Below are 23,387 nucleotides of genomic sequence, written 5' to 3'. Positions count from 1 at the left end.
CACAATTTAATTTCAGTTGATGATAAAATCAGTAACAACACCGGGCCCTGCCTGGCCAGCAGCGACTCCCTGGCTGGGGGTGGGGGCGGCCCTTCTGACTTCGACCTGCAGCCCCAAGCGGGGTGCGGCAGGGTAGCCCCCGCAGTGGATGCCGCGCAGCCCCTGCCATTTCCCGCCTCACGCTCCCGGCGTGCCGCACGCCCCGGAAGTGACGGCATCTGGCCGCGCCGCCGCGCCCGTCGCGTAGCAACCATGTCGGTGCGGCGGGCTCGGGGCCCGCTCCAGCGAGTGCAGCGGAGCAGCCGGGAGCTGCAGGCGCAGGTACCGGTGCGGTGCGGCTCGGCTCGGCTCGGCTCGGCTCGGCCCGGCCCGGCCCTGCCCTGCCCTGCCCTGCCCTACCGGCGGCTGACGGCGCTTGTCTTATGTTGCAGGTGGAGGCGCTGCGGGCGGAGAGCGCGGCCCCGGCCCCCGGGCAGCGGAAGGCCCTGTCGCAGAGGTGAGGCAGAACCCCGAGGGTCCCCGTCCGCTGGGGCTGTGTGGGAGCCGGCCTCGGTCCCCCCGCCCGGCCCCTACCCCCAGCCTTCCCTCCTGCCCTTTACTTTAGTAGCGTTCCGTGGCCCAGAGTTGCACAGTTTACCTCTGTTGTGGGGGGAACCATCTCATGGAATCACAGGATGGTTTGGGTTGGAAGGGACCTTAAAAATCATCCAGTCCCAACCCCCTTGCCATGGTCAGGGACACCTTCCACTAGACCAGGTTGCTCAAAGCCCCGTCCAACCCGGCCTTGAACACTGTCAGGGAGGGGGCAGCCACAGCTTCTCTGGGCAACCAGTGCCAGGGCCTCACCACCCTCACAGGAAAGTAATTCTTTGTTACATCTAATCTAAATCTACCGTCTTTCAGTTTAAAACTGTTGCTCTTCATCCTATCCCTACCCTCCCTGATCAAGAGTCCCCATTTTTCCTGTAGCCCCCTTTAAGTACTAGAAGGCTTATATAACGTCTACCTGGAGCCTTCTCCAGGTTGGACAACCCCAGCTCCCTCAGCCCGTCTTCAGAAGGGAGGTGCTTCAGCCCCTTGATGATCTTTGTTGTCTCCTCTGGACCCACTCGAGCAGGTCCATGTCCTTCTTATCCTGGGGGCCCCAGAGCTGGATGCAGCACTGCAGGTGGGGTCTTACGAGAGCAGAGTAGAGGGGGACAGTCACCTCCCTCAACCTGCTGGTCACATTTCTCTTGATGCAGCCCAAGGTACGGTTGGCTTTCTGGGCTGTGAGTGCACATTGCTGGCTCACAGTCAGTTTTCCATTTGAGTCCTTCCCCACAGGGCTGCTCTCAATTCACATATCGCTCAACCTGTGTTTGTGTAGGGCATTGTCTTGACCCATGTGCAGGACCTTGAACTTCATGAGGTTTGCATGGGCCCACCACTCAAGCCTGTCCAGGTCCCTCTGGATGAATCCCTTCCCTCCAGTGTGTCGACCACACCACACAGCTTGGTGTTGTTGGGGATCTTATTGAGTGTGCACTCAATCCTACTGTCCATGTTGCCAGCAAAGATCTCCTGGTTACTCTGAGCAAAGTCCCTGGAAGATTCACTCTGTTCCCCATCGCCTTTGCCTCAGAAGAACGAGCAGGCAGTTCCCTGTATACCTTTCCATTTTTCTTCTATTTGTACTGATCTCTTCCCTGACCCTTCTCACTTGTCTCTTTTCCGGGTGGAAGCAACAGGCAAGCTGCTTCCCAGTCCTCAAGGGCTGAGGTAGTTTTAAGTGGGAACTTGCACATCATGGGTAATAATCATAGAAGCTGCTGTTTGGGCTTGTATTGGTGTTTGTCAAGCTGCACGCACACAGAGCTGAGTGAAGGTCTGAGTATTGACACATTTCAATAAGCAGGCATGATTTGGGTCACCCGTCTATCTGTCTTGCTTTCAATGCAGATGTATACAGCTGAAGAAATTGGTGGATGAGAATACAGATGCTCTTCACAATTTGAAAAAAGTAAGTATGAAGACAAATTTGTTAATAGTTTTCTTTAAAATACATCACAGAGAGTGTTTAGAGAACACCAGCTTCCTTTGATTTTAGATGGCTTGGGACAAGAGCAATGCCTAGCAGGGCAAAGTCCCTGATTGGGATCTCTGAGATCCATTTCTGTTATTTAAAATCACATTTTTAGTGCTTTGTTGTGTATGAGTTCTGGGCTTAAAATCTTTATCAACTCAATACATTATAAAATATTTATCAACCCAGTGCATGTGTTGGAAGCGGAGAGTGCAGATTTGAAATTTATTACAAAATTTCATCTTGGCAGAGTAAAAGGGCAAGAAAGATGTCACTAATCATGGAGTGACAGCAGCCCAGGAAGGTGAAAGCTCGTAAGATGTGTGGAAAATTAAAATTAACTTTATAAGGGAACTTCAACTTTGATTCTTTGAGCAATTTGTTGTGTTCTTCTCAGGCTGATGAGCCTGCACCTGTGGGAAATTATAATCGGAGGAAAGAAGAAGAAGAAAAGCTTTTGCTAAAACTCTCTCAGCAGCTGCAAAAACTTGTTCTTGTCTTGGATCAGGATGATGTGACTACAAATTATGCAGTGTAAGTAGATTAAACAAATACAATCTGCACTTTTATAGAATTGTACATGTATAGTTGGAAAGGACCCTGAAAAATGGTTAGCTCATCCCCTTTATTATCTTAACACACGATTAAAAAAGAAGTGCTGACGAGCCAACTCTTACTGTGCTTGTTTTCTTGATGCAGTCAAGAAGGACTCACTGGAATTTTCTGAGGGTGTTGGTTAATGGCTGAAACATAAAGTGATTGTTGAGAGGAGAGGATGCAGTATGGTCTCTACACTTAGGGTGGAAACACCATTAGGATTTTGGAGTTTTTTCAGATCAGGACAGAGAGTAAAACACAGGAATAATTCTGTATCTGGAGAACGACCTTTGCAGAGAATGCCATACTGCAAGGCTTTGCAGCAACTTCCAGAAGTTTTGTTAAAGTAATAATTTAAAAAGTTTGATTTATTTTGCGTAGGGATGAGGAACATCAGAAAGATCCTCAAACAGAAGATGAAAATGAAGAAGAGGATGAGAGTGAAGATGAAGAAAGTAGTGAGGAGGAAGACAGTGAAGAAGCAGATGATGATGATAAATTGTTGGATGATCCAAATGTTAAAGAATGTATTGCAGTTGGAAACTTTAGTGCACAGCAGGAAGAGGATCTCACATTTACAGTAAATATGTCTCTAAACTTTTTTTGACTTCAGATCATTCTGTATTAACCAATAACTATAATTAGATCTGCTTCTGGGATTCAGCTCGTTCCTTGTGGGATTCAGGGAGAAATGGCTTTTCCTGGTGTATGTTTGGCTTGGTGGAGTCCAGTGTCCTTTTGCCACCTTCTGTAGTGGCAGGGTCTGCCATGGTAGTCTGGGATCTCTCTTGGGGGAGAAACAAAGTTTTTGTGTTTTTTTTTTTTTTTTTTTTTTCTCAGTTGTGCCTGGAGTAATTTTGAAATATTTGGTTCTCTTTTATCTCTGTCTCTCCTAATGGCAAAGAAAGGTGAAGTCCTACTTATACATGACAAGAAGGTGGATGGCTGGTGGGTAGCAGAAAACTCAAAAGGGGAGAGAGGCCTTGTTCCTAGAACCTATCTTGCGGTTAGTGTTCTGCAACCTTCTTTGGTCCTAGTCTCACCTCTGTTATTTTATATATATTAATAATAGTATAGCTGCTTAAACTGGTCATAATACTTACATGGGAGCATGCAGCGGTGTTTTGCCAGTTATTTGGAAATAAGACCGTGTTTGTATGTGTGTGTATGGAGATATTTAGCAAAAGCAGTGTTTTTGTGCCTGACGTAGTTGTGACATACAAGTGCAGAGAAGTTTCTTAAATACGAAAATCATAATCTTTGTCACTAAAGGTCAGCTCTGAAGATTTCAAGCTGCTATGGACTAATTCATGCTTTTCATAATTTATATGATATGTGAGTCCATGTAAATGTTGGAGTATTTTGTAATTTAACATGGAAGAACCTTTTCAAAAATGGATTTCCAAGATTTTTAACTTTTTTTTTTTTCGCTTTAGAGTCACTTACACATGTTAGTTTATATACTTAAGCACATATATTTCCGTCTATAATTGTGGTGAACATTTAAATGCTGGTACACAGTTTGGATTGAGTGGCAGATGGAACAGAGCTTTTTACAATGTAACTAAAGAGCATGTTAAGTAGCTAGCTTTTTACTTCATGATGCTGATGTATTTCTCTTTTTAAAGAATCCGCTTTGCAAATGCCTTCTCTTGCTTACTTGTAGGAATACTCCAATCTCTTGCTGTAACTGCAGAACGAAGGGCAGTGTTCTGCAGTTACAGTGCTATGGAGTGATAGGTCATTACAGACAGAAAATCTTCTCTTCTAAACTATTAACATGTGCTGTGGTTGGAGAAAACATTTTTAAGAACAGATCTTTGAAGAAATCATGCACTTTCCCTTTTGGAATCTGAATTCAGGTCCATTATGAAGATGCTGACAGCCAAGAGCAAAGTGAAGAACACATAGAAGTGGTGGATGAAACAGCAGATGGAACTGAAATTAAAAAAAGGTAAATGGAGCGATGTGAAAGCAAATAAGTATAAAATTATTCTTCCTTCTCCTCAAATCTGGCAGTATGTTGCTTACAGTGAGAATACCTCATAAGGGTATTTGGTTCTTTGCATTTTTCTTTTCAGAGTAGCTGTCACTTGGTTTTTTTTCAGTTTGCAGAGACACTTTTACTTGAGTGGGTTTGTTGGGGAGTTTTGCTTTGGTTTGCCTCCCCCCCCCCAAAATCAAGAGAATGACTGGGCCATGTATCAAGTTATGTTCCAACTCATGAGACAGTCTAGCAATTAGTCTTAGTGGCTGGAAATATGTCATTATTAGTATCAGATAGATATGGTTATTAAGCTGCTTCTATTTGAAAACAAACCAATATGTAGTGTTTCAATTTTTGTCCACCTTAAGATGATATGAAAAGTACTTTTTTTTTTTTTTTTTCAGAACAGATTCTCACTGGAGTGCTGTAAGAAGAGCTATCACAGAAGTAGGTGTATTTCTTACACAGCAACTTCATCTACTGTAATGTTAATTATTTTGTAGACAAGGTTTGCCTTTTATCAAACACTGTTTCTCATATTACGGACCACTGTTTTTTATTAACATCTCTGTTTTTTTGTTTTTTTTTTTTTGTAGCAAGAAATGCTACAGAAATGTTCTCAGCCACTTTAGAAATAGGCTGCAGCCCAGCAGTGTCTTTATGTGTCAGAATGAAGATGCAAATAAGGTGTCTTTTGCTGTTTTGCCACAGTAGTACTATACCATTTCTTTTTCAAGGGTGTGATTTTGTTCTGTGACTGGCTGCTCTGCTGCTGCTTTGAAATGGGAGGGGGACTTAACAAAATGGGTGTCTGGCTGGGTTCATACATGAAACAGTAAAAAATCCTGAGGATGGGCCAGACGAGCTTCAGATGAGAAGAGGTGGCTGATGCCCCAGGTCTCTGGTTATGTGAGAGTTCTACATTAGGATACAATTAGCTGTTAAATAGCAGGAATACTGATATTTCTTTATATTCGTTTTCTTTTTTTTTTTCTTTTTTTTTGGCAATAGAATGACACAGTAGAAGTGCTGACAACCATAGGAGCAGTTCCTGCAGGATTCCGCCAGTCCACACTTTTCCAGCTTTTAGAGGAAGGTAAGGTTTTCTCATAGTAATGGCACTGCAGGATTCTCAAGTGTCTGTGGTGAGTTTCTTATCCTCTATCCAATGCTTATGACTGGACTAAAATCAGTATTGCTTAATTATAATTGGGTAATCTGTACAGGCTATATTTGACCCATCAAATAATGTATAAAAGGCTTTTTTTTCTTCTTCAGTTAAGTTTTAATTGATCTGTGTAAAGTCCTGGCCACACAGAGGTAATGACAAATTTCCTAATGATTTCAAAGGTTTTCCTCTTTGGAAGATACTTCCTGTTGACATTGCAGAAAATGATTTTTTTTTTTAAATCTTTTTCTCTGAGATCTTTTGGAGTCTCTTCACCAAATCGCTCATGTTTTTTTAGTCTTTTTGTTTAAAATGGTTTCAAATCAATAGCTCTTTTTGTTAATTAAATTACTGTGCTCTGGAATGAAATACTGCAGAACACTTACAAATAGTAAAAGTAGTAGAACATACCTCCGTAGTATTGTTTGGGCCAGTCAAATATTCAAAGGGACTTTAGCCACATCTGAATTTTGAGTGTTGTTCACTTTGTGACAATAAAGATCATAAAAAATGTTAAGTATTTTAAAAATTGCTGTTGTTATAGGCAATCAGTTTCGATCAAGTCACTTTTTGCAGCCTGAACTTACTCCATCACAACTGGCTTTCAAAGACTTGGTGTGGAACTCTGAAAAAAATACTGTGAGTACTACTGGTAAGAAATCTGTGATGCTTTTGGTTTGAGAGAAATGACAGGATCTCTAGACCTGAATTGCTAGCAGTATTTCATATCGGTGGGTGAATACTGCTGTGAAACAGGTGATGGATTTCGATGTCAATCCAGACTGCTTAGGCAGTAGATGTTAACACATTCTACTCTCTGTAGGCAAAAAATCAGTACAAATTGTCATGCTGGGTATCTTTTAAGAGTCATGTTTCATCTTAAGTTTGTGAGTTCCTTCCCTGTCTGGGAAGCAGATCTGCACAGGTGACTAGTCTGAATTTTTAAACCATGGACTTTTACTAGGCACTGTGAAGCCACAAATTTAACTTGTCTTCTTTCATTTTGGCTAATGATTATGTCTTCACTTGCACCATTTGTAGAATATTTTTTCCATCTAAAATTTTGATAGGACCTTTTATCTGTCACAGTAAAATATTTGCACTGATTTCTTGAGAGCTAAAGGCTTATGAAGAAATTTTGCTAATACTACACAAGCTTTGTGCCTAGTGAACGCTTCACTTGATCATCTCAGTAAATAAACACAAACTGGTACCACGTGCAGGAGGAGCCTGTAGACATAATCTTTCTTCTGTTGTCTGTATTTCAGATCTATCCTAGACCAACTCGAATATCCCTGATTGTGACTTTATGTAGCTGTAAAATGATTCCTCTCCCAGGAGTTAGTATACAGGTTCTCAGTAGACATGTTCGACTCTGTCTGTTCGATGGCAATCAGGTAAGTTTGGCTCTCAAAAAAACTCTTGATGGGGTGTGGATCATTTAGAAACTTTTGTGCTCTGGTTCCTCTGGTAGCCAGCTCCTCCACTTCTCTTAGAGAGAGCGAGCCACACACACACACACACAACCTGCCTCTCAAGCTGCTTAATTTACTCTCCGATTAGTCTGGCTTGATACTGGCCTGTGATCACACACTGACGTATGTACCCTTGCTCTCTCACTTGCAGTCACTGCAGACATGTAGGTCCCCAGTGACCTGTGGTTTGGCTAGTTGCTGGCACCTAGATATACACACACACACACACACACACGTGTGCATTCAGAATAGAGCCCATTCACCCAGAAAAATAGTTATAAATGGAGCTTAATGAGAAAACAGGACAGACTGCATTGATCAGGCCTCAGGCATGTCCAGATATGAGTAGTTATCCCTTTGTTTTTTCACCTGTGCTACTCCACAAAGCACCTTGTTCCCTCCCTTTTTCTGCCTTTGGTTTCTCCCCTGAACATCCTGCAGTAAGTCACAAAATGCCCTTCCCCAGCATGGCAGTGTCTCATACCACTAAGCTGTAACCCCCTTCAGTCTGGAAGGTGATGCAGCAAGAGCCGCTCCTGTTGACTCATGGTGATGGGAGTCACGCCTGGCCTGTGGGACTGATGGCTGTCCTGGGCAGCCCTGGGAGGGGCTGGGGCAGGAGCTCCATTCCTCTGAGTCCATAATTTCAGTTCTCTCCCCTGCCATGGTGCCTCTTTGATCCTTTATGCCTGTGGAGATGAGCCTTTTCTGGGCTGATCTCTCCTGTGATGTGCCTGGGAATAGCTGGGTCAGAGTCATATTCAGATTCCCCCACCTGCTGGTGATCCTCTCTGTTCTATTGTGCACGTATGTAGAGCAGCTTTTTATAACAGAATCTAACACTGATAATCTGGCAGTTTTCTTTCAGCTGCACTGAACGCTTTTGGGGACAAAGGACTGTTACTGGTGTATATGAAGCAAGAATGGTTGGAAGTGTTCTGTAGCTTAAGAAAACTTCCTCTGTAGTCCTTTAAACTGAAACCATCTGATACAGTTGAAGAGAAAGTGTAATTTTATCTTTGTTGTGTGCAGTGTTAGATTGATCTGGGATAATACTGCGCTTTCTTAAAGCTGCACAGCTTTCTAGAAAATCTTGTCTTAGCTTTTTTCACCACTATTACGCCTTAGGTGCTGAGTAACATTCACACAGTGAGAGCTACGTGGCAACCTAAAAATCCTCAAATGTGGACCTTTTCTCCAAGGGTAGGTGTCTCGCTCTGGGACTGACACAGACAGTAACTCTTTACAGCTTCTTATTTAGTGATGTCTATTATGTCTGGTATTTGTGTTGAAAGAAGACATAGTGCAACCAAAATGAACATGCAGAAGAGAAAAGACTTGCTGAAGTGCATGAATTCAAACTTAACAAAGCGTTCTGGGAAATCCACTTTGGAGAAAATTGCTGGGGGGAAAGGAAAAGTAGCAGGAAGGACTGGTGATCTAGCCAGCAGCACTGGTTAACTTTGAATCAGTATCAGGCGCACGCTACGTGGTGTTCATGGAGAAGGGAAGAGACTAGCCACTTTGCACGTCAGCTTCTGGTTTGATTTCAGTAAAAAAAGAGCATGTGCTTTGTTCCACGTTTCAGGTGCCATACAGGGCCATGCTCACAGTAGTAGTGTTGTCATGTTTTACCCTAATTGTTGCTGTGTTCTTGGAGGGAATTAGGTGCTTTTTGACATCTAAAGTTCTTTAATAGCTTGTTATCACACACACAAAAAGTACCTTGGTAGCACAGCTGCGTTTCATGGCAAGATAAAGAATAGGAGAGCAAAGTTTCAACTAATATTGCTTCTCTACTCATTTTCTTGTATATACAATGGGATTGAGTCTGAGATCTTATGTGAATGACTGATGTGTTCAATGGCTTCTAAAAGTCAGGCTTTTTTTTAATAGGTACATTCACTTTTCTCTTCCCACCCCCTTTTCTCTGTATTAGGTAACAGGCATTTTACCCAGCTTGCTTGATGGTGACTGTTTTGTCAGGTCCAACTCTCTGTCTTCAGACGTTGGGATATTATTTGAACTTGGCATCACTTATATTCGCAATGTAAGTGTGTAAAGTTGCAGTATAAATTGTTCCAAGTGCTGGTTTATTAAGTGAACCAGCTGTCCCATATTTGATGTTAAGCTGCAGTATCCCAGCAGTGAACTGCGAGATCCAAATGGAAATTTACCTGAACTTTTCCTAGCTTACTATAAGATTGTCTTCTTTTTGGCTTCTGGGGGGGAGGAGAAAGATGCTGGGGTTTGGAACTTTTATTTCTAGTCAATATTTAGAGAATAAAAAATTTTCTGACGAGTGGACGTGAATATGCCTTTACTTACACTGAAATAAATTCTGTTACTCTGCAAATGATCTCATGTAATGTGGTCACAAAGGACCAATTCTGTCTTCACTCCTGCATTGTTTTTTCTATCTTTGTGATTTGTTTCAGACTACTGTGCTATATAGTTTGGAAACTGAGATTGTAACTGTTTAAATAGTATGAACGCTAGCTGCGATTGATACAGATATATCCTATCCATCTAGGATATGCTTCTGAAAAGTACAACAGGTAGTAAACAATAGATGGTAAGGCTCATAAAAACTACTGTAATGGAAGGCAGGTGCATGCAGGAGCATAAGACACACTAATATTTGGAGGATACAGTGGCTTTTTGGAACAGCTCACTGTTCTGAAAGTTCTCAGCCATTTTGTTAACAAGACTGACTCAGGTCTTGCTGCCTCTTTCTGAACACTTAGATTTTCATTGTGGTCACAGACCTCCTCAGGTGAATTTTGGCAGTCAAGAAAATAATGAGTGAAAGACGAAAAGTGGGGTAACCACAGTGGTTAGCAGGTAGGGTATTAAATGGTGGGCAACAGAATTCAGAAAAGATGGATAGAGAAGTCGCAGAGGGGACTACTGCTGTATTTTCTCATTCGCTAACACCTGTATGAACTTAGGGTGCAAGAGAGCAGTGCCTGTGGAGATGTGGAGGACAGACAGGCTGACAGCATGGTGGGGATGCAGAACTGTTGTGCGGGGAAATAAATAAGAGTGTACATCTGTAGGTAACTGGAGTAAGTCCTGGTGTTGAACAGCATGTTGGTAAGTGATGGTTCAGAGAGACCTAATGGGGCACAGTGACCCTCCTTGTGCTAGCTGGAGTAGTCAAGATTATGTGAAGTTGTCTGCTTCTGTTTAGGGAGGAAGTTTAAAAGAAAGCTGAAGTGTTTACAAGTTCCTACCTGTTATTAGTGTTTTGGGGGTCTGGAAATAGATGGGCTGGCCCGGAGGATCAGCTCTCTTTCCCAGGCATTGTCTACTGTGGCTAAAGCTTTCCGATGCACGGGGTCACTAGCTTAGAAACTCTCGACTCTGGAATCAGATGGGTAAATCCTCTGGGTAAATTTTTTCCCTCCTTCTTTCTGTCCTGTATTCTTTAGAGCATCAGTGCAGGTTTGGGGGTTCTTACTTTTGTCTCTGTGCATTTCTTCTTTTTCAGGAGCTTGATATACTTATGTTTCCCTTAAATGTGTATTTCTTGGCTTTATAAATCCTTGTCTGTTAAATATGTTCATGGACCATTAACTTCAGCATAACTGTGTGTGCTGTTTGGTGAACATCTTCAAACACCTGTGAATGTGACACAGTCAATGTTTGTTTACTAGAAATCTGGGGCTTTTACCATTTTTATGTGATTAAATAAGTGTTTGTGGTTCAGTTACTCATTCTGGTTTGTTCTGGCTCAAATTACTTATGCTTCTCTTTTTTCCTAGGCAACAGGTGAAAGAGGAGAACTAAGCTGTGGCTGGGCATTTCTGAAGCTTTTTACTTCTAATGGAATGCCTGTTCCTTCCAAGTAAGTGTATTATGTTTTCCTTCTCTCTCTCGCTCTCTGTGTTTATGTATGTTTGTATATACAAGTATTTTAGGCTAGGAGTAAAGTTCCTGTTTCATGCTTACGCACGATAAGGGCAGGTGTAATCCAGTCTAATGTGCAGGATGTACCAGGTCTTGCAGTGAGAATGCTGGTCCTGCTTCCACCAGTGTATGTTCTGCTAAGTCTGTGTGGGAAAAGTGCTCCCTGGAGCCAACATTCAGGTTTGAAATGTTGCAAGTTAGTATGTGTGGAATTTTAAAACTATGGAAATGTCTGAGTCAACAGGGAGTTATTTAGAGTTTTGTTTATATAAGTAGAGTCATTACTTACATTGAAGGTGATGACGTCCTTTTTAATTCTGGCCTCTTCTTTATGTGCATTTTGCTGTATAACCCTTTCCCATTTCAAAATTAGAAGATTGGTTTCTAAGACTTGGAAGCAGGTAAGAGTTGTTGTGAATGAATCTGTTACTGTTCACTTGGAGAACGTGAATAAGCTTATATTTTGCAGCTGATTTATGATTAGTTCATGGGTCCAACAATCTTAAAGAATAATACATATTTCTACTTTATTAAATGTAGGAAAGCTTTCAGTTAATTTACAGAAATGATTCATTGTAGATCAGACTTGCAATACTTGTTTTTTACCAAGTATATAGAGATATAGATGTGTATTCTGAATATATTTTGATTACAGGGGGAAAAAAATACCCATGGGAGACCTCTACTGTTCTATAAGTCTCTAAATCTCTTCTAAATCTGCTCTCTAACATTGTTTTTCTATTCCATTAAGTTAAAGATGTTATCTAGAGAGTGAAATTGCATGCTTGCTTCAACAGTGACTTACTCTTGACAGAACTGGGATTACATTAGTCCTCAACGCTTTAAATCTTCCATATCTAAAATTTGCTACATAAGCCATGACTCCTCAAAAACATTTTAGCGGAACAATTGCTAAATTTCATATAAGAAAAATAGTGGAGTCTTGTGGAAAAGAATCAATGTTGCTAATTTATTTAAAAATAATTAACTAGTTTCCCAATATAATCCAAGTTTCAAATTTATCATTTGAGGTTTGGTTACTTAGTAAATACGTATAGTAATTTCATATAAAATACTAGTCATAACCTCAAGCACCGTTTTTGTTTGAGGTAACAGGTTTCTTTCTTTCTCAGAGACTGATTGTGAGAACACATACCCTTACATCTTTTTATTCTAACAATGTTGCTTCTCTTTCACAGGATGTATGAGCTGCTGTTAAATGGTGGCACTCCCTATGAGAGAGGCGTTGAGGTTGACCCATCAATATCAAGACGAGGTGTGGTTTCTTCTAAACATTACAAAATGAAATGATAACACGAATGCTATACCCACTTTACAACATGCAGTGCTCAGCCAAGGAACTATCTGCCACTGCGAATGTTTCTGTAATTTCCAGCTTCTGCAGTTGTAGGGTTAGTTCTCAGAAACAAATTATTTCTTTAACTGCACTTCACAGTTCTTGGCTATGGGGTGATGGATGGTACAAGGCTCAAGAGTTACACTGGTCTAGAGTTCCCAAGCCAGGCTGTTCAAGTCCCATATCATCAATCCCATATCACTTACACACAAGTTCCATGTGTGCATAAATATGCTACAGAACAACTGTACTGGTTCTTCCTGGTGGGGCTGTATAAGGCTTCCCTAACAGTCAGGTCAGACGACAGACCACTTGTGTTTTAAATAAGGGCGGTCATAGCTTTCCTCTGGAAACTGTAATAATACCCATTTGCTCATGACACATGCTGCAAGCTACAGAAGGCCTTTACCTTTTGGCTTTGGACACTTACCTCCACATTACTCCATGTGTATTATGACTCCATCACCCCAGAGAGAGGTAATAGCTTATGTTAGACCAAATGTTGATATAGCTGATATGTTGATATAGTTCCAGATGTTCAATTCCTCCTGGTTTTGAGACCATACTTAAACCATTGCAGTTTTAGCAAAACATCTCTTGTCAAATTTAAATGCCCGTTCTTGTAATACAATTCTTAATGTTCTTTCAAAATGACAGATCTCATATCGGGTATTTCTTAAGCAGGCAGCAGTGTTTTTCATCAGTTTATAACACTCAAGAAACAGCCTGTGCTTGTAGTGAAACTGCGGTCATTAAGTGCACAGTCAAAAGACATCCTGAAGTAAGTATGCATGTGTGTGTGCCACCATGAAATGGAAAAGTATTTCGGATAGCCTAGAATGGTTCCAGAGATCTAAAGTGTTCCCCTTCCCTGGAACACTGGCTATGGAAAAATCTGAGGGTTGTGTCACCTGCATATTGTACTTGATCTCTGTTTGACACTTAAAGCTGTTTTGTTGAAAACAACTAAAAAGTCTTTAAGTTTAGATAATAGTGAAAACTGTTTTCAACAGCAGGAGTCTGGCTGTTGGAGCTTTATCAGTGTACACCTTCAAAAGTTGTGATAGATTCATGGAGGTGCCAATATGAGTTAATAATCATCTCCATGAAGCTGTCATTACCCTCAAGTTTTGCTGAACAGTGCTTAAGAGTTTTAGGAGCAGTTTTCAATAAAAATCTCAACTGCGTGTTCTTTATTTTCTCAATAGTTTGCTACCAGAAACGTTAATTGGCAGTATGTGCTACATCCATATCTTGATATTTTATCGACAAATACTTGGTGATGCGCTCCTGAAAGACAGCATAAGCATGCAAAGTGCAGGTAAGAATTGCAGTTGTGGAAAAGAACTCAGTACTGGTGAGTCTGTTGGAGAAGCAGCAGGTTCCTAAAGGGAAACACTCTCTCCCGAGTCTCCCTTTTGTAAGAAAAATCTGGGGTCTGCAGGAACAACTCTCACTGATACAGGTGACTCGTAGGATTTTGTTCCCTGTTAGCCCTGGCACTGACCAACCATCTCACAAGGTTAGGAAGTCACACTCCCTGGGTAGAGAATTTCAGCGCTTTAACTTTTGGTCTGTAACGTGTTGTGGGGACAAAGAGAAAGCTGTTTTTCTGTTGATAAAAGAGAACAGCCTCTCACTGTGAATACTGCCACTCAGTGTGTCTGCATTTCAAACTAGTAATATTTCAACACACATCTAATGTGTTGCCCTGTTTGACATCAGTTCACATTGCAAGATGCAAAACAGTAGCTTTGTTTGACATGAAGTATGAATGAAGTGCTTTCAGTGAAATTCTCGTTTAAAAAACTGCCCTTGTGGATAGGTAAAGGGTTATTTCTAATTAAAAAAAAAAAAAAAAAGGCAAATAAAAGTAAAGGATTATTTGGAAGAGAAATGTTTCCTTTTCACCACTAATGCAGTGAGAGATTAGACATGCAGATGGGTTTACTCATTCATTTCTAGCATATGTGTGTTCTCTGAGTTACAGAAGAGGTTATGCAGATGTTTTGGTGTCATTGAGGCTAAGTCATCCTCTTTACCTTCTAAAAATTATTATTTACTTATTGGTTAATGCAGCCGGGAAAGGGAAGTGGAAGAGTTTTTGCTCTGATTTTGCAGCTCTCTTATTCCTTCCATGTCTTCCCTTCAACAGAGCTGTAATAGTTTATGGTCTCCTCCATTTTAAAATCAATTCGAAATATGGAAAAATTACATTTCTTAACTGTACTACAGGTGAATATATATTGGTAATGCAAAGTGATTTTCTTCTATTTTCTCCCATCTCTTCTCCAGATTGAATTATGTATCATCTGCTCCTATGGCAAATAAATTTGCCTTTGCACTTACTAATATTTTTAACTTAAAATCTTCGGCCACACTTAGGTGCCTGAATTACAGGTTCATCTTTTGAAGGTGCTCAGAACTTAACTCCCTTCCTGATTTTCTGAACTTTAGTATACATTCCGTGTATACTGATTTCAGTATCTGAAAGTCAGACCGTTTCATAAACTAATGCTTTGTTTAAGAAACTTATCACAGAGAAACTAAAATGCTTAGTTTTTAAAGGCCAATAGGATAATAGATCAGGCTGATGACCTCTCCTGGAGTTAAATTACAGCCATTTGGATTCAGACTTCATTTGAGATTATTTAAAGGCTTTACCCCAGAATTTCAGAAGTTGTTCTGGTAGCCATTTTCTACTTTTTTCCTGGTGTAACAAAGGAAGATTGCTCATATTTAAAAATCAATTATCAGTTTAGAAATAGATAACTTAAAACATCTGTTATATTTCACAAAAGTAATCAGTTCTCACTTGCCTCCATAAAATGTTTTGTTACTAGTAAATGGTCATCGTTTATTAACTTTCTGTCAGCTTCAACATGAAGAAACAGCATACATTAAATACTTAAAATCACAAGAGAAAGAAAACACTTCAACCAAAATTCCTCTGTATGTCGCTTGTAGCACTTCTATAATCTTATCATCAGTCTCATTAACTAAACAGAACCCCTGTGCCATGGGGTCTCAAGATTTGCTGTGTTTCATAACAGAGTGCTTTGATTCCTGCCAGTCATGGGGAGGCAGCTCTGCCCTGCCTGATTTTGATACAGCTGTCCTGTTCAGCTCAAGCAGGAGACCCAGCTATTACCTGGTAGCTCACCAGGAAGGCAGGCAGGAGACTGATCCAGTTTGATGATATGCCCCATTTGGTACCTTTACTGTGCCACTTGTTACCTGTGTACCTTAACATCACCCACAACACAAGCCAGATTGAGGCATAATGGAAGTGTGTTTATTCATAACATCCAAATCAAGCAGCACAATTTCAGATGTTTATAAAAAAAGACAGGTGCAGAAATGAGAAAAAAACCCTCACTCTAACCTTAGGTTAAATCAGTAAGGTCTCTTGCTTGCTGGCTTCTCTAATAAACCAGCAATCAGTTTTTGCGTGTTTCTTCTCGCTCAGGTTAACCATCTCTCAGCGACTGAGAGTTTGCTACAGTCAGAGAACACAGTTAGAGAGCTTTTCTACTTTCCCTGCTGCTCTGGAGTACTAGTACAGATAATTTTCCCTTTGAAATAATCAGAGGGGAGGGGATGTACTGAATACCTTGATGTGTTGATACCTCAAGAACCATCCTGTTTAATTCTTAGCCTTGAATATGTTTGTTTTCTGTTTCAGATTTAATCTTTAATCCTATTTTAGCAACTTTCCCTCAACTCATGGATGAACCAGACCTGATGGATGCACTTCGGGTATGTTATCTACGTGGTGTTCAGTTACATCTGATGTGTCAGGATTTCCAGATTGTTTGCAAAATTTGAGCATTTTTTGTCCAGTAAAAAGATAAATGCAAAAGCCCAACAGCAGGAAGGTATGTGCAGATCTCTACAGGAGAGTGCTTGAGTATGTACAGAAGGGATGCAAAGACATGAATTAGCTAGTCTGAGCACTGCTAGCCACGTAGCCACAGCAAGAGCATGCTCAGGCGGATGAGCTGTCTGAATGTTTGTCTGGCTTCTGCGACAGTGCTGCTTTCATGACAGGGAGGAGCTGACATAGCTTCTGCCTGGCAGGACAGCGCTCACTGTATTTACATGGCAGTCCCTGGCAGGTGTCTTAGTACCAGGCAACAACAGCTGAGCTATTTCTGCCCAAAGGACACTACCTTTAGAAGCTGTCAGCCTTTGGGGTTAGGCTGCGTTTTGTCGTTCTTGTAGGGTGGGAAAAAAAGTGAACCTCAGTTGTGACTGATTTTTCTTAAAAGTAGCTCTCCTAGATTTCATTTTTATGGCTCTGATAGTTTCAGATCTCCAAATCCTTGCACCTGTAAAATTAGGTGAAATTAAACTGGTACAAGGGAGGAATGGGGAGTATGAGGAAAGTGGGGATTTTTGCAGCTAAAAACAGAATTGCTTTAGATTGTGGAGCGATCTCAATCTGATTTTACATTTCATTTCATTTTAGAGCGCTTGGGCAGATAAAGAAAGAACGTTGAAGAGATCTGAGAAGGTAATAAATTACAGGTTTTTCTTTGACATATATTCAATCTATTTTGAACTAGAAGCTTTCTGTCAGTGTTATTGCTAGTTAACTTTTCCTCTCACAGTACACTTATTTAGAAAATGTTGATACACTAAATGTGGTTAACATTTACCCGTAACAGTAAACTAGGAGAAGAAGGAATATGAAATTAACTTGTAACTTTTTGTATATGGTTGTTAGCGGGGAAGTTATTACCGGTTCTCATACCCAAAGTGTGGCTCCTTTTTGTGATGCACTTCCAATACCAGACTGGTAAAAGCTTTCCACTGGTACAGAAGAGGCTGTGTATGTCCACAAAATAATCTTCCCTGCTCCAACCTCTGAGCTCCAGTCCTCCCACAGTCTGCCTGGAAAAAGGCCCCCAAATTCTGCATATCTCCTTATGTTAGACAGTTGTAATCTCCCATTTTGGCTTGTAGACAGCTGGAGAACCGAACTGGCCGTGTCACCAGGCTTACCTGTACCTTGTCCTACCTCCTGTCCTCTGGACAAAGAGAAGCTGTAGGTAACTGAAGGAGGAAGGCACTAGCTTTTGATCCAAGGCACTTAACTTCTTGGGAGCAGCAGCAGGATATTTCATTCATTGCACGTGCTACTGGAGAGATACACAAGAGATCTCCCCAGTTACGCAAACAAAACAAAATGCTGTTGAGTCAGAGTCACTTTTTCAAAGCCATTCATGCAAAATGAAAGCTCATCTGCTCAAAGAATTAGTAACTCCTCGGTATCCCAGAACCATCCAGTTTTACCTGATTTGCCATGTGCCACTCCCACGGTAGGATTGCTGCCTGGTGAATTCTTACTCCTTGCATGGTTGTATGAGGCTTAGCTGCTAAATCTCCTTCTGAGATGGGAACTGTTCAATGTCAGTCATAGCACTTACGTTTCTGGTACATTTCTGGAAGAGTCTCAGTGGTCAGTGGGTTTTCCAGGAGACAGCGCTCTGTGTGTGTCCTCCATACATGAAGGGGTTTTTCTAGGGCGCGTGAGGAAAATGAGGCACATGAATCTCGTCTAGTTAAAGCAGTTGTGATCTTTCGGTGTTTGAGAATTCAGTGTTTGAGGCTGACTCTGAGTCTCTGGGTTTTGCAAGCTGTCTTTACAGAGGAGGGCATAATTCTTGCCGCACACAGAACGTCCTGTCAAAGTGTGAAATAACAGTACTTACAGTGTGGCCTTACCTCCTGTTAAGAGCCACGTGCTGCGAGGAGCCTGGGATTGTTGCTCTGCCTAGGCCAGTAGAGAAACCAGTGGAGTCTGGGCTTCCAAGGTGGAGAGGATATGGCACTTTCCCAGTGGCCACAGCAAACAGTCTCGGTCTGTACTGTAAAGGCTGGTGTTTTTAGGAAGAAATATAAATACCCTGTGAGCTCCCAGTGACTGTCGTACACGTTGCCATTGCGTGGTAACACTGGCAGGGTTTGGCTGCATATCACTGCTCTCTGTTGTTTGGAGAAGGAGGCGGGTTGGAGAGCAGAGTTGTTGATCTATAGTTTATATAGAGTAGTTCTTGATGGCGAGTTTGAGGCTCATCCGAGCTAGCTGATGTGTTTAGGAAGGTCAAGTCTCTACCTGTTGTTCTCCTGGGAACCAGGTGTTAGTTGAATATTTTCATGTTTTTTTTCTTCCCTGTGTTTGACACTTCTGGAGAAGTGCTTGGCAACACTGTGTGTCTGTACTGAGGTATTTTCAAATACTCTTCTCTACAGAGAGATCAAGAATTTCTGAAGTCTGTGTTTGTCCTGGTGTACCACGACTCTGTTTTCCCTCTGCTCCACTCCACTTTCCTCCCTGACTACAAGTGGGCTGAGGAAGAGTCTGAAGCATCTCGCTGGAAGGCGATTGCTGACTTCTTGAAAAAGAGCCGAGAGAATGACGGTGCCCTTCAGTATCTGCTCTCATCAGAAAATACTCATAAAGCCTTTGATATCTCAGAGCTGACTTATGATTTCTTAGGAGAAGTGAGAAAAAACAGTGCTGGAGTATGAATGGATTACGGAAGAACAATACAGGCTACGTAAGAATGGGTTAACAATATAAATAAATTCTTACAAAAAAAGAAACTGTGTACTATCTGACTTGTAATGACTTTTAACATATTTAACATTTTGAGAGACTAATATAATTTTATCAGTTATAATGAATTATATTTTAAATTTTCCCCTTTGCAATGTTAGACAAGGCAATGGATGTTTGTTGCTACATGTACCTGTTGTAGCCACATCAAGTGTCGTATTTTGCCTAAGCTGAGCAAATGCCAAGGCAGCACTTTTCTCCTCTCATGCAGCTTACAATTAATTTCCAGTTTTGTTTTAATCAAGGTGAACAAAAGACTTTATCCTGGTACCCCAGTGGACTGGTAACAGGCAAGGAAAATAGCAATGATCTTTAAGAATGCTGCTGAGCAAGGTCAGCCAGGTTAGAGGAAAAAAATCATCTTCTGTCCAATCAGTGGACAGCAGGTTGCTCTGTATTTAGACTGTTTTACTGGTTTTCTTTCCCCACTCAGAAGAAGGTTTGGTTCTTCATAGGAATGTGCTTGACCCACCTAATACAAATAAAAGCTGGTGAGAATTGGGGGCATGCTGCCTTCCCCCGGTGCGTGGCCATGCCATAGGGTAGCTCCCTCCATGCTGACTTTCTAGGGCAGGCTAATGAGCTGCGGGGTGTTCCTCAGGTGGAGTGGGATGGTAAAGGCTTTTTTGTGGGTACAAACTTCTGAGCACAGACTGTACGTGCTGCCCTCTCACAGTGGGAAGTTACTCATCTGACGTCTTTTGGGCTGGAGCATGGGGATGTTTTCTGCATGGTGATGGATACGCTGTCACCGTGTCCAACAAGGTTGGAGGGCAATGAGTCACATACAGATTTAAGTCCAAGGCAGGCACAAGTTTTTTCTGGTGCGAAATGTTTTAAAACAAGATCTTTCAAAGACCACAGAACACTGCATGGAGCCTGATGCCAGCTCCCACTGACAGCATTTGTAAACTGGAGCCTCCAGAAATAACGCAAAACACTTCCTGCTGGCCTAGGAAGGGCTCCGACGATAAGAATTGATCTTTGCTCTGTATTGCGCATGTGCAAGAGCTTGGCACAGAAGCCACATTCCTAGGGCATCACTTGGCTCTTCTAACAGAGAGACATGGTATCTTACCAAGGACATCATCCTCCTCCTGCTACAGAGTATTGCCTGAGTTAGTGAGGACAAAATGACTTTGTTAGGCCATGAGGCAGAGCTGTCACCTGCAGCCTTTCATCCCACCACTTATCGGTGAGTTACAGCATGAAGCAGAGTCGTCTGGAAAAAACAAGAGTGTGCTTGTCAAATCCAGAGCCAATCTGCCAAGAAGTAAAGATCAAAGCTGTCCCAGTAGCTGTCCTTCAGACCCTTCTTAGGAGCACATGGGCAAACTCACCCATCTTCTACCAGTGTGTTCAGTTGTCTGCAAAAAATGTTTGGCTGTAAGCTTTCAAAGACTGGACATGCCCGGTGGGAAGCCTGACATGAATACGGAGCAGAAACCTCAACAGAAAGGAGAGGAGGCAACAACAGTGGAAGCAAAAATATTTCAGGCTTGTAAGTGTGCCAAAGACAAAAACTGATTGCAGGAAATGTTTCTGCCCTGGCATCGTGTACGATTTTTTTTTTTTCCTTTCCCTCTCATTTAAGACTTTGAATTGACCATGTGCCAGTGGCAGGGCTGGGGTCCCTTTGGTCCCCCCATCCCGGCGCAGGCGGCCAGGCATGTGCAGCCAGCTGCAATAACCAGAGAGCCGCTGAGGGCTCCTTCAGCCGGAGGAAGTGGCGCGGTGCCAGCCTGGGCTGGTTTCTGTGATTACGTCCCTGCGGGTGTGTCAGTTAAAACCCCGCACGGGAGCGGCACGGTGCAGGCAAATGCAAGCGGAGCCGACACGGAACGGTGGCAGTGTCAGCGGAGAAGAGATGGCCTCGGTGTGTCCCCCTGCGGCCTCCACGCAGCCCGCCTTGCCCTCCGGACCCGCCGTCTTCAAAACCGTCCCCTACGCGTTCATGCTACCGGAGATAGTGAGTATGCTGAGCTTTGCTGTGTTGCAGCACCCCGCTAATGGCTCTAGCAAATCTAAAAATCAGGGAACAGCCCCTAGAACGATCCTGAAGACAACATTAATGGGAAATAACGTCTCTTCTTTTAGCTTATACTGAATGGACAAAAGTGATCTTCGTGATGTGTTTTTTTAGAACTGTGAGGACAAGATACACTCCAATTCCATCCCAGTGCCTGTGCGAGGGTCGCTGGCTGCTGTGGGGCTGGGAGAGGTTGAAGAACTGCCGGTGCTTCTGGGCAGAAGCAGCTCTAGTTATCACACAGAAATTGCTTGAAAATCAAGGGAATTTCATTCTCGGACTTAAGTATTTCCAAGGGCTTGAAGGCAATTGGGTGTCTTGTAATGTGTGACATTCCATGAATCTTTCAATTGCTTCTGGGTCCAGAGGGCATCCAATCGGACTGAGATAACCACTGGTGTACTTTGACACATGACACAGTGCTGGCAACCCACACCACCCGTGCTCCACGGCTGCAATTGCCGTGGCTGGGCTTTGTCACAAGCTGCCACCTGGTGCCAGGGGGCACAGCTCCCCACTGCAAATCTGAGCAAGTTTCATCCACTGGAGTTGGAATGGCACAGGGCAGTGTGAGCTTATCCAGATAACCCCAGTGTGCTATTTGTGCACAGTAAATATTTTAGGTGGATCCAGAGTGAGCGACTCACTCCGGGCTGGTGTGTGGAATCAGGAGGAGACTTCCTTGTGCCGTGATTTCAAGCCTAGGAGATTAACAAGTGGGCAGGGCCTGGCTGATGCGGCCCTTCACCTTTCCCAGATAAAAACACATTTTCTGGCTTCTCCTCCAAAGCCCTTGGGGTGAGATGTTTCCTTGCATTGAACACGGCAGCAAACCTTTCCCTTCTGTAAGAAACGTTTTGAAGTATTTCCCAAGAGCATTCAGGGAAACTCGTGCCAGCTTGCAGTGCTGCTGTCGTGCCAGGATGGATGGAAGGCAGGTCCATACTGCCCGAAGACACAGGGCTTCCAATGGCTGCTGGGGCCAGCCTGGGAGGGAGGTGAGGAGGGACTGAGGGAGGAGGTGGTGTTTTCCCCATCCCGTGCTCATCAGAGGCGCCTGTGTTTGTCCCTGGCAGCTCTGCGGGACCTGGGTGTGGATTCTCGTCGCTGCTACCTCTGTCTCCTTCCCGCTGCTGCAGGGATGGGTGATGTACGTGTCCCTCAGCTCCTGCCTCGTCTCCCTGCTGCTCCTCTTATGCTACCTCTTCGGCTTTCACAAAAACAGCGAGAACTGGAAAGTGTTGGTAAGGAGGGGCTGGGACACTGGCAGATGTTGGCAGCAGCAGTGTGGGTGCAAGACCACTGTGGCTGGTGATGGGTTAGCCAGCCAGCTGCCAGCCCTTTTTCCTCCTTTGGCCTTGACTGGAAATGCTGAGGGAAGCTGTGCTATGTCGTGGGTGCTGCATGGGCACAGGGAAGGGTTCAGCATGGCGGGAGGGTTTGGTCCCAGCCCTGTCTGGGCACATGTGTCCCATTCAAGCACTTGCACGTGCAGAGGATGGACCTTGTCCTCGGGGTGAATCAGAGAAGGATGGTCCCGGGCATGCTTTGATCCTTGCTGCTCCCTTGTTTTGCAGGACAGTTTGTACCATGGCAGCACAGCCATTCTGTACATGAGCGCTGCTGTCTTGCAAGCCAATGCGACCATCCGCTCTGAGTTTGGCCCCAACTCACCACTCTACTACCAGCTCAACTGTGCCGCATCGGTGAGTCAGTCCAGAAAACCTCTGGCAGGCCAGAGCACCCACAATTCCCCTCAGGGAGATGAAGGAGTAAATATTAAAGCCACAGTAAAGCCATCCCAAGCTCAGCAGTGTCACACTGGTCAGGGCTTCAGCTCCTTGTCTCTTTTGTGCAGCCCGTGTGGACTTCCTGGGGTCCAGCAGCTCAGAGCCTTGTGTGGCTGCCTCCTGGGAAATGGTGGGGCTTTGCTGATTCTTTGAGGCTGGAGAGAGCTTTAGGCTGGGAGGTTTCCTCAGGTTGAGAGCACAGACTGGAGATGGGGTTAGACTCTCCCAGCTGACCTCAGCTCCTGCTCTTCTTCCTCTCATGCAGTTCTTCGCCTTCATCACAACCTTCCTGTACATCCTCCACGCCTTCAGCATCTACTACCAGTGAGCCCAGCAACGCTGGCTTCGCTTCTGCAAGACGAGGGCTTTCCCAGAACAAGGG

At 43.2% G+C, this 23,387-nt stretch overlaps 2 protein-coding genes across 6 annotated transcripts; both read left to right on the top strand.

Moving 5' to 3' along the window:
• Positions 1 to 231: 231 nt before the first annotated feature.
• On the top strand, positions 232 to 19,098 carry NPHP1 (nephrocystin 1). Of its 2 annotated transcripts, XM_074895723.1 has the most exons (20): positions 232 to 321; positions 432 to 496; positions 1,942 to 2,002; positions 2,463 to 2,599; positions 3,044 to 3,242; positions 3,567 to 3,668; positions 4,525 to 4,616; positions 5,054 to 5,096; positions 5,661 to 5,745; positions 6,362 to 6,456; positions 7,086 to 7,214; positions 8,421 to 8,495; positions 9,232 to 9,342; positions 11,060 to 11,142; positions 12,404 to 12,480; positions 13,243 to 13,342; positions 13,770 to 13,882; positions 16,247 to 16,320; positions 17,033 to 17,077; positions 18,820 to 19,098. In XM_074895723.1, the coding sequence occupies exons 1-20, from the start codon at positions 253 to 255 to the stop codon at positions 19,096 to 19,098; spliced, it is 2,034 nt and encodes a 677-aa protein (XP_074751824.1). In that variant the 5' UTR covers positions 232 to 252. The 2 variants fall into 2 exon arrangements, with proteins under 2 accessions (XP_074751824.1, XP_074752751.1); XM_074896650.1 differs by lacking the exons at positions 17,033 to 17,077; positions 18,820 to 19,098 and having other exon boundaries at positions 13,246 to 13,342; positions 16,247 to 17,016.
• On the top strand, positions 19,020 to 23,387 carry MALL (mal, T cell differentiation protein like). 4 transcript variants are annotated; one of them, XM_074901671.1, is made up of 4 exons: positions 21,006 to 21,155; positions 22,292 to 22,459; positions 22,793 to 22,921; positions 23,271 to 23,387. In XM_074901671.1, exons 1-4 carry the CDS (start codon positions 21,006 to 21,008, stop codon positions 23,331 to 23,333), a joined length of 510 nt encoding a protein of 169 aa, XP_074757772.1. In that variant the 3' UTR covers positions 23,334 to 23,387. The 4 variants fall into 4 exon arrangements, with proteins under 4 accessions (XP_074757062.1, XP_074757772.1, XP_074758659.1 ...); XM_074900961.1 differs by lacking the exons at positions 21,006 to 21,155; positions 23,271 to 23,387 and adding an exon at positions 19,020 to 19,127 and having other exon boundaries at positions 22,793 to 23,158; XM_074902558.1 differs by lacking the exon at positions 22,793 to 22,921 and having other exon boundaries at positions 23,271 to 23,344.

Source organism: Athene noctua, chromosome 1 (genome assembly GCF_965140245.1).
Source record: "Athene noctua chromosome 1, bAthNoc1.hap1.1, whole genome shotgun sequence".
NCBI lineage: Eukaryota > Metazoa > Chordata > Aves > Strigiformes > Strigidae > Athene > Athene noctua.
Note: the sequence above shows the minus strand (reverse complement) of the source record. Positions and strands in the feature narration are given on the sequence as shown.